The sequence below is a fragment of the Diaphorina citri genome, unplaced genomic scaffold (assembly GCF_000475195.1).
Source record: "Diaphorina citri unplaced genomic scaffold, Diaci psyllid genome assembly version 1.1 scaffold293, whole genome shotgun sequence".
NCBI lineage: Eukaryota > Metazoa > Arthropoda > Insecta > Hemiptera > Psyllidae > Diaphorina > Diaphorina citri.
The window spans coordinates 51,393-64,818 of NW_007377729.1; the positions used below are offsets into that span (position 1 = coordinate 51,393).

The 13,426-nt window shown below is 37.7% G+C and overlaps 1 protein-coding gene across 1 annotated transcript; it reads right to left on the reverse strand.

The window, feature by feature from the left end:
* Positions 1 to 192: 192 nt before the first annotated feature.
* Positions 193 to 11,999, reverse strand: LOC103507158 (dymeclin). The gene is made up of 11 exons (XM_026822090.1): positions 11,860 to 11,999; positions 11,316 to 11,482; positions 11,032 to 11,172; positions 10,534 to 10,652; positions 10,144 to 10,208; positions 7,378 to 7,591; positions 6,736 to 6,998; positions 6,157 to 6,270; positions 5,329 to 5,574; positions 2,312 to 2,464; positions 193 to 275 (listed from the first exon to the last, which is right to left on the reverse strand). The coding sequence occupies exons 2-11, from the start codon at positions 11,456 to 11,458 to the stop codon at positions 249 to 251; spliced, it is 1,485 nt and encodes a 494-aa protein (XP_026677891.1). The 5' UTR covers positions 11,459 to 11,482; positions 11,860 to 11,999; the 3' UTR covers positions 193 to 248.
* Positions 12,000 to 13,426: the final 1,427 nt, after the last annotated feature.

A 13,426-nucleotide genomic window follows, 5' to 3' on the forward strand; every position in this document is an offset into this window, starting at 1 on the left:
GACCTGCACTCTAGTGGGAATCGGACTTAAGACTTAACACATCATCTTATTATTATTACACTTCTTCATATTATTCACATCTCATTATTATTTATTTTCTAAATTTGTTTTCTCATAATCACATGAAATTATTTCTACACTTGATTTAATTCACTTCATAACTTCATATTATTCACATCTCATTATTATTTATTTTCTAAATTTGTTTTCTCATAATCACATGAAATTATTTCTACACTTGATTTAATTCACATTGACTCCTCTCCCGTGGCTATCTGAAAATGAAAATACATTGTAGCATGTTTTTATTTTGTGTTATGTCCATATTATTGTCGCAATTTCAATATGCACCTATCACGGAATTACGAGTGTTAAAACATGACTCACTCATATCCTGACTACCTTATAGCTATTTAATCGCCCTATCGGGAGTGGTATCTCACGTGAGGCGTAGCATTCAGCGACAAGCTAACCGCCTCCATACATTACTTTTACACTTCATCTTGTTACTTTCCTTATCCTATAGGAAGGAAAGTAGGTAATGTAATCGGGTCAAAATTTCGATGGTCAGTTTTTAGTGCCAAAACACGTTTTTCTTTCAATACCTGCGGAGGTAAATCATTAGAATTAGAATAATCTACTCTTTCAATACCTGCAGAGGTAAATCATTAGAATTAGAATCATCTACTCTTTTAATACCTGCAGAGGGAAATAAGTACAACATTAGAATTAGAATACTCTTACAATACATCTCTACAGCTAGAGTTGGTTTCACAATTTAACTTTTACTGAACGACAGAGTACAAAAGTTAAATAGTATAATCACGTATTATGGGGGGGGGTGGTGGGGGAAGAAAGACACTAGTGTTTTTTGTTGTTTACAAATGTCGGGACATTGACCATTAGGCCATTTTCCTAGAAATTGAATGACACTTTTAAACCTCGGTTCTTTCGGTTAAAACAAAGTCTATCTTGAGATTCCTAAGGTATTTTTTGGTTCTATTCACGACTCACTTTTCTTTTTTTAAAAAAAAGCCAAGGTTGGCGGCATTTTACCGCTTTTTGGCGGTTTTCGGTGTAATTTAACAATATCTCGGGAACGGTATAAGCTAGAGTTTTTTAAAAAAGCCAAACAGTTCACAGTCCAGCAGTTCATTTTATAGAATACTTACTGTGCTATGTATAGTTTTATTAAACAAAGGATCCTCAGTGAGTATAAGCAGAATAATGAGGGACATATAGATATGATGGCAAGAGGTATCTGCAGCATGGTAGATAGTTCTCAGTATAGGGAGGACTAGAAGTTCCATGTCAGTACGGGAGAGGACGAATATCTTGAAGGCGTTGTTCCGATGTAGAAGATGATAGAGAAGCAATGTGATCTCCTCATGCTTCACCTCGTTACAGAGCACCGTGTACAGGGAGTTCAGATTATGGTTGCTTCGCTTGGCGGTATTTTGACCGCTTTTGGACAGATTTCGACCGTTTTTTGGCGGTTTTCAGCTATAGGGACAAAACGGTTAGAGATATTGTAAATGCAGTTTCTTTGTGTTATTACATCACAACTTTGGTGCTCACTGCAGCATTGTAGGATTTTCCCAATATCTCAATAATCCTAAAATCCAATGTTTACCTACCATGCTGGCACCGGTCGCTATGTGCATTTATATGTCATAGCTACTCATTTGAAATTCATTTTATTCACATTTTGTTATATTCCTACAGTTCTTATTTGGTGATTCGTACCAAATGTTGGAACTTTTTCAGACACCATTACGAATTTACGACCTTTTTCTTTGAAACTTTGGAAACCCCAAAGGGTTCATAATACATTAAATGACCAAAAAAATGGCAAGTTATCAAAGATCAATATCTAGGAATCACTTGTCAATACCTACTTCAAAATCTAGAAGTAATGTTGTTGAACACTTCAGAACCTAGCAGTCAAGTTGTTAACCTGTAGAAAGAACACATCATCTCTCCCATGTGAAATTCATTTTATTCACATCTTGTTATATTCCTACAGTTCTTATTTGATATTCGTACCAAATGTTGGAACTTTTTCAGACACCATTACAACCTTTTTCTTTGAAACTTTGGAAACCCCAAAGGGGTCATAATACATTCAATGACCAAAAAATGGCAAGTTATCAAAGATCAATACCTAGGAATCACTTGTTAATAGGTACTTCAAAATCTAGAAGTAAAGTTGTTGAACACTTCAGAACCTAGCAGTCAAGTTGTTAACCTGTAGAAAGAACACATCATCTCTCCTATACACTAGATACTGTCTAGTTTCATGTCAACATACTTTATACAGCGCTGAGTTCCAATAGATAGGCGCATGCCGGATAACCAAGCTCCACACATAGGGAATGAAGAATTCCTCGGGTCTTTCTTCCTCGACATACTTGAATTTGAGCTCGGGAAACGTCTGGAGAGAGACACAGAGGGAAGTGTTAGATCAGTAGTGAATTTCGTCAACTCAATGAGACAAACGACTCTTATGGGCCCCTCAAAGTAAAATATCAATAATAACCTTGCAATACTTCCTCATGGAAAGTAAAAATGTTGGTTTGATGGAGGGGACTGTAACAACCGTGATCTTATCGTCCGGAAATTGAAGAGAGAAGAACAGGGTACTTAGGTGAAAATCAGCCATTCCGAGAATCCGAGAGCGAACCTTATCTGTTTAAGGTACAATCCGCCCTGGGCAGGAATCGAACCCGCAACCTAGCGCTTACAAGGCAGGAGCGCTACTTTCCGAACTAACTAGGCTGGTGGAGTGAACTGTTGAACTTAGAAAAACGGCCCATACAGACCTCCAAAGGATTAATGAAGTTCAATATTTATTGACCAAAAGACCCTTGTAAATATTTTTGGTGGTTATGTACCGGGTTAGACTTACTAGGACTGGGAAAAAAAGAAGAAAAACTAAAATAAATAAAAATATTGAAAAATTCTATTGAAACCTAGAGTCAGCTCCCATGGGGTGACTGTGTGTCCACCCTGTACAGTTGTAAACCTATCCAATATGATGGCCTGGGGCAAAGGTAGGTATATTACATATAGAGGGGCGCTCGGAGAAATTCTTATCTATAGGCAAAACTTTCATTCATATCGTAAAATAAAATACAGGGTGTCCCAGGTCGATGAGTCTGGCAAATCTGGCGACTTATTACCAAAAGAAGCGATTGAGTTTCAGAACGGAGGATTGATTTTCAAAAAGAATAGGCAAGAGGGCTAAATGTGTACTTGAAACTGCCTTCGGTAATAACGTCAACTTCTCCCTAAAAATGAAATTATTTTATGGGAATCACTAAGCGAGGGATAGACAATATCAATGTAGATCTGCAAAAAAATAATTAATGAAGAAGTAGCCAGCCTAATGGTCGATAGAGGGTTGTGGAGACGAGTTGTGACGGAGGTCAAAGCCCACACAAGGCTGTAGCGCCAAATGATGACTAAGCGAGGTTAATGCGTATGGCACTTCCTTCTACCCAACCTTCAGCTAAGAGCACTAAGATTTGAAATAAGATTAACAAATCTCCTGTCCCCACAAACTACGATAACTTCAAAAAGTGCAAGTTACCGGCATAAGCCACCGAGGTAAATTAGCTCCACTTTCTCAATGGTTGAGTCAAGCCACCGAGGCAAATTAGCTCTCCTCAATGGTTGAGCCACCCTGTAACAAGTTACTATAACTACTAGTTCTTTTACTAGTAATACTATAGTAACTGAAGTGATAGTAGTGTGTAATACATGTGCAAGTTGTGCATAAACCGGTCCCAGAGGTAGAAGTTATTGCGGTGGAGTTTGTAAAGTGCAGTTTCTGCAGTTGTAAAGTTAACAAAATTACCATAAATCAGCTATCTCAGTCAACACAAAATTACCATAAATCAGATATCTCAATTAAACCGGGAGTTGGCGTACACAAAAATTACCTCATCTCATAAGGTACAAAATTCCATTATTTTACCGAGACCTAATGAGCTAAATTTGAATTCACGGTTCACACTGGACGAGTTTGTATTTAGTTTGCCCGTCTTTTGCTGAAATTCAACACATATCTCAGTCAAACCGGGAGATGGCGTACACAAAAATTACCTCATAAGGTACAAAATTCCATTATTTTCACCCTGTAACAAGTTACTATAACTACTAGTTCTTTTACTAGTAATACTATAGTAACTGAAGTGATAGTAGTTTGTAATACCTACATGTGCAAGTTGTGCATAAACCGGTCCCAGAAGTAGAAGTTATTGCGGTGGAGTTTGTAAAGTGCAGTTTCTGCAGTTGTAAAGTTAACAAAATTAAACACATAAAGAACATTCACTCGTTAAATTTCCAATCCCATTCGGCCAAGTAGGGGCCCCGTAGTGGCCCTTTTTCTGAGTGAGATCTACAGCTCACTAAGCTACTAGTTCTATTCTTAACAACTCAACAGCTTACAGCCTTACAGCATCCCAATTTGCTCAGTAGTAGGATCCCAAGTTACTCACTTCCATATTATGATAATTATTGTGATCTTATTTCATCACTTTCATTTCTCTCGTTATGATATTATTACTATCACCTGGACGCCAGCATTATAATATACAGGGTGTCTATCTTCTGTCCGTTCCATAGGAAATTCAAGTTCTTAAGTTCAAGTTTTCAGACAAACAAGTTTCTAGCCCCATAAAAGTCCCTAGTGCATTCTTGGGACCAACAAAGTATTCTATCCTATGGAATTTTTCACGGAAAATCGATTGGTACTACTTTCAGAGCCATCCGACTCACAAACAAGGAGTTATGGGTTCGAAACTCAACAAAATATTTTTCAGCAGGGAAATTAGTGGAGAAGAACACTGAAAAGGCGACTCAAAGGTTTTTAAGTTTACAGAAGTGTTTTTCAAAAGGGTTTCTTTAATAGAGAGATATTAATAATTATCAAATTTCTGGACAAGATTAAGTTGCCGTGAGACTAAAAAGCTCAAGAATAGCTGGAGTACTAGCCCTGACCCGCCTAAATTTAATCAAGGTGTTTAACTTACTTATTTGTAAAATGTATTCCCCACAATATGTGAAATTATACATATTAGACCTTGGTTAGACTGCGGGGGAAAAGGGACTTTTTAGTCCTATCCTAACAGGATAAACAAGGTATATTCTATTCTACAACTAACAATTCAGTAAAAAGACCTTGCTTAACTAGAAAAAAAAGGTAAATGTAAATTAATGGGTGGTAGTAGAGAGTGACAATAAAGTAAAAAAGGAAAGTAGAACAACAGGTAATGATAGGTAGTACAGGGTTGTAGGGGTAAATAGCCCTTAAAGTCAGGTTAAGCTTATACGAATCCCTCTATCTAATTTCTTGGGAAAAATTCCAAGGCTGTGTGGCCTCGAACAAAAAAAAAATCTGATAATGTACCAACCTACGAACGTACATACCTCTTGACAGCCTCTGGAATGTGTTTTGGCTAGAACTTCAAATAGTCCTATAACTCGTTGACATACATACGGGTGTAGATTGGTAAACTGAGAGGACATGTTAGCTAGCGCTGCCAGACAGTTGGTGTGAAGATATTTATCCTGCAAGATCAAACATTTTTCAAGATATTACTATTAAGACACGGTCAGCCCAGTGGTAACTCACTTGCTCGCTATACAGAAGGTTCTGGGTTTGATTTCCAATGTCAACGAAATTTCACACGTCCTTTCTGGTGTTCTCGTGTTGACCCAGCACATAAATGGGAAGTATTGTGTCTCTCTTCGTGCATTGTATGAGGGCCTGGAATGCTATGACACAGACCACGCGAGTCTAAAGTAGCAGTGGTTTCATTCCTCCTCTTCTTCGCCTTTCCCCGTGTATAGACGGGGTCGGCGTGTTTCGTTGTTTTGCTAAGAAATAAAAACAGAAATGAGCCAGCCTAGTTAGCTTGGTTGGTAGCGCGTCTGCCTTGTAAGCGCTAAGCCGCGGGTTCGATTCCCGCCCGGGGTGGATTTTATCCTGAACAGATAATGTTCGTTCTCAGAATGGCTGGCTTTCTCCTATCCTGTCTTCCTTCTCTCTTTGATTTCGGGACGATAAAACCTTAGCAGTAACAGTTCCCTCTATCAAACCTCTTTAGAAAAAAATTAAAACGTGAAATAAATATCTTCTTTTCCACTCACCCTCATCTTGAGAATATTGTATTGTACTGTCCGTGTCGTAACCAAGATCATAAGGCCTCCCAGTGATATCTCGGTCATTAGTCGTTCTGTATACCACGGGACGCTCTTCAATACCTGCAGAGGTAAATCATTAGAATTAGAATAATCAACTCTTTCAATACCTGCAGAGGTAAATCATTAGAATTAGAATAATCTACTCTTTTAATGCCTGCGGAGGGAAAAAAGTACAACATTAGAATTAGAATACTCTTACAATACATCTCTACAGCTAGAGTTGGTTTCACAATTTAACTTTTGTTGAACGACAGAGTACAAAAGTTAAATAGTATAATCTCGTATTATTGGGGGGGGGGAAGAAAGACACTAGTGTTTGTTGTTGTTTACAAATGTCGGGACATTGACCATTAGGCCATTTTCCTAGAAATTGAAAGACACTTTTAAACCTCGGTTTTTTCGGTTAAAACAAAGTCTATCTTGAGATTCCTAAGGTATTTTTTGGTTCTATTCACGACTCACTTTTCTTTTTTTAAAAAAGCCAAACAGTTCACAGTCCAGCAGTTCATTTTATAGAATACTCACTGTGCTATGTATAGTTTTATTAAACAAAGGATCCTCAGTGAGTATAAGCAGAATAATGAGGGACATATAGATATGATGGCAAGAGGTATCTGCAGCATGGTATATAGTTCTCAGTATAGGGAGGACTAGAAGTTCCATGTCAGTACGGGAGAGGACGAATATCTTGAAGGCATTGTTCCGATGTAGAAGATGATAGAGAAGCAATGTGATCTCCTCATGCTTCACCTCGTTACAGAGCACCGTGTACAGGGAGTTCAGATTATCTGTGAGAAAGCAAATTAAACATGTTTCATTAGCATAAAAAAAAATCCCGGCTCTAACAACCTTACTATGAATGTGTTAAAGCGCCTAATTAAAAAAAAAAGGTTTGTTCAATCTGTAACCTATAACAACTGAGGTCTTATAGTCCCAAAATTGGAGAGCGAAAGAGGACAGGATAGGAGAAAGCCTGTCGTTCCGTGAACCTTATCTGTTTAGGATAAAATATACCCCGGGCGGTAATCGAACCCGCGACCTAGCGCTTACACGGCAGACACGCCACTCTCCAATCTATTTTGGTTGGTTGGTTGGTTGGTTGGTTGGTTGGTTGGTTGGTTGGTTGGTTGGTTGGTTGATTATGTCCCACTAAGTATGTATAGATACCTTGTAGGTTACTGAGGGCATCTCTGTATGGGTTGGAAAAGGTGGGAGATACACAGTGGTTAGCCAGGATTAAGATAATCAATACACTCTGCTGGGCCAGGCTTGAAGTTTCTACATCCGATCCTCCACTTAGTGTAAGCATACTCCATAGATCCGCTGTAAACAAGACATGGGAGTTGAGCATTAAGCATGGTTCAGAATAAGCAAAGTAAGCCTACTCGGAAAATAGAAGCTACCTGATCCTCCACTTAGTGTAAGCATACTCCACAGATCCGCTGTAAACAAGACATGGGAGTTGAGCATTAAGCATGGTTCAGAATAAGCAAAGTAAGCCTACTCGGAAAATAGAAGCTTTTTTTTTAAGATGAGTGTTTCACCGCCGTTTTTATTTCGTAGCGATGAAACAACTGCTACATTGGACGCTTGTGGTCTGTGTCGTTTCCTCCACTGCATTCACTTGCTGAAATACAATAGGTTAGACTAGTTAGATTATTATAGTAGTGCAATAGTCCTAAACTAAAATGGACGCGACACACAAGGGATCAAGAAGAGACCGCCTTAACATAATCGATTATTTTGTTTAGTTTGAGATAATGGTCAAGTACAGTATCATACATATTTCTGGACATGGTCTTCACTTGACTGGAGTGGATTACGGACTGTCCCCTATCTAATAGACGTTAATAAACAAGACTACAGATAAAAGGACAGACGAGTTGATATATTTCGACCACTACTATGGCCATCATCAGAACAACTCATTAGATAGGGGACAGTCCGTAATCCACTCCAGTCAAGTGAAGACCATGTCGAGAAATATGTATAATAGATTATTATAGAATACACGTACATTAGATTTTTACACGACGCATATTTTTCTTACGTACGGAATCCCATCGGATTTACGATCGGGTTCGTTCTTGGAACGGCTTTCTCCTATTCCGCCCTCCCTCTCTTTATGTTCGGGACGATAAGACCTCCGTTGTTACAGTTCCCTCTATCTAAAGGCCGCTCTGAGGCCTTACGTGTAAGGGTAAATAGCCCTAAGAGTTGAGTTAAGCTTATACGAATCCTTCTATCTAATTTCTTGGGAAAAATTCCAAGGCTGTATGGCCTCGAACAAAAGAATATATATCTGATAATGTACCATTGTACCGACCTACGAACGTACATACCTCTTGACAGCCTCTGGAATGTGTTTTGGCTAGAACTTCAAATAGTCCTATAACTCGCTGACATACATACCTCGATTCCTACGTAAAAAGTTGTGAAAAATCCAAATCTGAAGTCAAAACTCCGAAAAAGTAACTTTAAAAGCAGAAACACTTGCGCACAAACAAACGAAGCGGGAGTCATGAATTATGACGTCATCGCCTACGGGGAAGATATTTGTCCTGCAAGATCAAACATTTTTCAAGATATTACTAGTATTAAGACACGGTCAGCCGGTGGTAACTCACTTGCTCGCTATACAGAAGGTTCTGGGTTTGATTTCCAGTGTCAACGAAATTTCACACGTCCTTTCTGGTGTTCTCGTGTTGACCCAGCACCTAAATGGGGAAGTATTGTGTCTCTTTTCGTGCATTGTATGAGGGCCTGGAATGATATGACACAGACCACGCGAGTCTAAAGTAGCAGTGGTTTCATTCCTCCTCTTCTTCGCCTTTTCCCGTGTACAGACGGGGTCGGCGTGTTTCGTTGTTTTGCTAAGAAATAAAAACAGAAATGAGCCAGCCTAGTTAGCTTGGTTGGTAGCGCGTCTGCCTTGTAAGTGCTAGGCCGCGGGTTCGATTCCCGCCCGGGGCGGATTTTATCCTGAACGGATAATGAGAATGGCTGCCTTTCTCCTATCCTGTCTTAATTCTCTCTTCGGTTTTGAGACGATGAGACCTTAGCAGTAACAGTTCCCTCTATCAAACCTCTTTAGAAAAAAATTAAAACGTGAAATAAATATCTTCTTTTCCACTCACCCTCATGCACCATGATACTATTCAAACATTCTAAATGAACATAGTACGTTGAGTCACTGGAAAATAAAACAAATAAAATTAATTCAAACTTTAGATAGATATTCAGCTACCCTAGTTAGGTTGGTAGCACGCATGCCTTGTAAGCTCTAGATCGCGGGATCGATTTCCGCCTGAGGAGAACTTCATCCAAAACAGATAAGGTTCGTTCTCAGAATGACTGACTTTCTCCTACCCTATCCTCTTTCTATCTTCAATTTCGGGATGACAAGACCTGTTGAAGTGCCTTCTATCAAACCTATTGAAAAAAGAAGAAAAGAAAAAAAGGAAGGAATGGAGCAGTTGCAGTTGGGTAAAAATTATGAATAAAAGGTCGATTCCTACGTAAAAAGTTGTGAAAAATCCAAATCTGAAGTCAAAACTCCGAAAAAGTAACTTTAAAAGGTCGAAAATTCAATTTTTAATTGCCGTTCTAATTAAAAAGTTCAAAGAGTTGTGACGTCAGACTTAATGTCAAAATGCGCAGAAACGCTTGCGCACAAACAAACGAAGCGGGAGTCATGAATTATGACGTCATCACCTACGGGAGCATATGTCGTGACGTCAAACTTCACGATTTACCGGTATTTTTTAAATCGATTTATCTCGGGATCTAGAAGTCGTAGAAGAAAAAGAAAAATTCCATTGGTCCTCATTTTTCCTGCTCTATGACTTTGAAACATCACACAAGTAAGCGCAACTGATCTATTAGTTTATTGTCCCTAATCGATTAAAAAAAGATCAATCATAATATTAGTGCTCTAAAGATGTAGGTCTCCAGAAGTCCATCATCATTGGTATGCTGTTCTGTCTGATCAAAACATACTGGAAACATAGAGTAGAACCATTATTGTGGCACACCTTTTTAGGTGGAAAATATAGGTACCTAATTGTTTTTGAAATATTAATTAACAATTTTTTTTACCAGAACATTTCAAGGTCTTCTTTTTTATGACATTGAATCAGCCAACCATAAACTGTTCTCAATAACTGTCCAAATTTAGTTATTTTATGAGGAACCTTGGTAGCACATTATATTATTGACAGAATAAGCAGCTGGGTGGAAGAGCTCATGTGAGTGAGAGCCCTACTATTTTTCCCCACTCAATATGTTTATAATACCCCAAAAGTCATTTTTCACTTTACTTACACAAAGGCTGAAACTGCTTCACTATGGTATTGTCTTTAGAATTGTGCACAAGATATTTTGTAATGCTCCGAATTATGAACAGTGCATTGTGAACATGTAATATGGTTGAATTGGATGATCTGAAAGAAAAATTTAGATCACTAAAGGGGTAAGCAATTGTGGAAAAGGTACATGTCTCAATGGGTGACTGATGTTGAACTCAAGAGGGAGAGATATGTTGGCAAAAAACATGATCCTCAAAAAGTTGCCTTTTTATATTCATAAATTTCATTTTTATTATTTATTAAAAATCTTGTCCCAAAATGTTTAAAAAGCCCTTTTTTGTGGGGTGGATCTCTTGTTTTTTTTTTTTTTTTTTTTTTTTTTTTTTTTTTTTTTTTTTTTTTTTTTTTTTTTTTTTTTTTTTAGAAAAATTCTCACAGGCTTTCCAGTACATTCTAGACAACTCAACCTCAAAACCTATACTAGACAAGACCAAATACAACAAGGCATACTTACTTCTCCTTTGAACTGAGTAACGTTTCAGTTTTGTCAATAAACACATGCAGCAGCACAGCAAAGTTCCCAGTCGTTGGATTGTTTATGCTCAGTGATGCACACAGAGATTTGATTTTATCTGTTAATTCTTCATCTTCCTTCCTGAAATTCAAATGATAATTGAGTAAGCATGAGTAAGAAGTAAGAGTTAATATATTGATAAAACAATTCTTTTGGGGATAGTCAGAAAATATAGTTCTGTTATTCACAATCATATTGAGAAGTTTGTTTTATGCAAAACTTACATGGAGGCTGGCAGCTTCATCATAAAAGTGAGGAACTGGTCCCAGAATGGATCGGTGGGTTCTATTCTCAATTCTCCGGCAAACCGTAGTAAATAGTCATTGTTGGTGAAAGCATCTCCATACTGACTGACCGAGTTGCCCATGCTTAATGAATTTGCTGAAAAAAGCTGAACAAAAAACAGAGTAGAAGTTTGAGGTTTCAACTTGATTATTCTACATTTATACCTAGTTTGTCTGTTTCTTTTGCCATAACTATCAAACATTTGGACCAATTTATCATCAGTGGAAGATATTTATGTAACATAAGAAGAAACTTGGCTCATTGGATTCTGATCCGAATCAAGTTTTTGAGGGTCCCTGGAGGTCCTTTTCCTGAGGGAATTCTACACTTTAATGAACTGGTAGTTTAGACTGGCGGAATACTAGTGAAATGTTAGTAGTGGTGGCAAGACACCTAGCTACTTACTTTCTAGTTCACTGATGCCTATCCTGTTTAACATCAGGACCAGATGGCGAAGTTTTTACCGTGAATACAAATACTCACCTTAACGAAAATAAAAAGAAATTTCTATTTTCAAACCATTTCTTTCGGTTTTTCGTTCGAAATCAGGAAAACTCGGAATTTTATCTGATAAAAAAGATACGCTATCAATAAATTTTAAAACACCTCATCAAATTTTTTTATCAAAACCGATACAAAACATGTAAACAAAAATCAGCTGATTACAGATGACGTCATAAGGCGAGGTTACACGATCTTCGTTTATGTGCGTGATCCAGGCACAGGGTGGCTGAAAAATATTGTGTAGGTACTATTAGGTACCTTCTCGCTATTTTCTTCCCAACTTTTGGAAAAAATAACGTAGCTAAAGCCAGCCTAGTTAACTTGGCAGGTAGCGCGTCTGCCTTGTAAGCGCTAGGTCGCGGGTTCAATCTCCGATCGGGATTGATTTAATCCTGAACGGATAAGGTTCGTTCTCGGAACGGCTGGCTTTCTCCTATCCTGTCCTAATTCTCTCTTCGCTTTCGGGATGATAAGACCTTAGCAGTTAGGTAAGGTTCCATCTATCTAGCATTTTAGGTCAACTCTTGTGATGTAAGTAAAATCTCGGATATTTAATTAAGAAACGAAATAGGTTTACTAAATAAAATGGTATAAAGTTGAATTTATATTTTGATCAAAAAATCAATAAACATTCAAAGTAAAATCTTCGAGTAACAAAAAATTTAAAAGAGTTCGTACGTAAAATTATACCTACCTACTATAAATAAATGTTAATTTTAAGATTCAGAAAATGATTAAATTAACATGGAAAATTAAGTACATATAGGTAAAATATTTAATCATTTACAATCCCTACCGTTTTGATTTTAACAATGAACATGAAAGTAAAATGAGTATTGAGTAGTCACAACTACAGTAATAAATAGGACCATTTCATGAAGGACTTCTCAGCTTCTTGAGAATGCCACACTTTGCAATCCGCGAGCGCAGTAAAAATTCACAGAACAAATAGAAGCTACCAAGCTATATATAGAAAAGGGGAATCAAGTATAAAGCTGTCCACCATCAACAAAAATTTGGACTCGTTTTTCGATTGCAAATATTTCAACAGGTTACTTTCTGGTGTTCTCGTGTTGACCCAGCACCTAAAGGGAAGTATTGTGTCTCTTCTAGCCCATCTGATGAGAGGCATACTACGGGATGGGCATGCTACGACACAGACCACACGAGTCTAATGTAGCAGTTGTTTTATTGCTACGAAAGAATTAAAAATTCACAGAATGCGTTTTCTTCACGAGGAGCGAAAAGTGCGAAGTTTAAATTCAAACCCTTTGGTTCAATGTTTGTAGTGAAAAGTCGTTCGTTCGTAGAATATAGGCCTCTAGTTTCTACAGCCTACAGATCTAAACTCTAAATGATAGAGTAAAAGGAAGAGGGATATGTATAGTAACTACATATGAGTGGACAAAATGTGGCACATAGAGAGATCTTGGATTAAAAATCTGGTGTGAACATCACACAACTTTTCTTATCCTATTTAATGATGCTTATTTTGGTTGTTCTTGTTCTAATGCCCTAACTTTTACAATATCTCTAACCGTATATA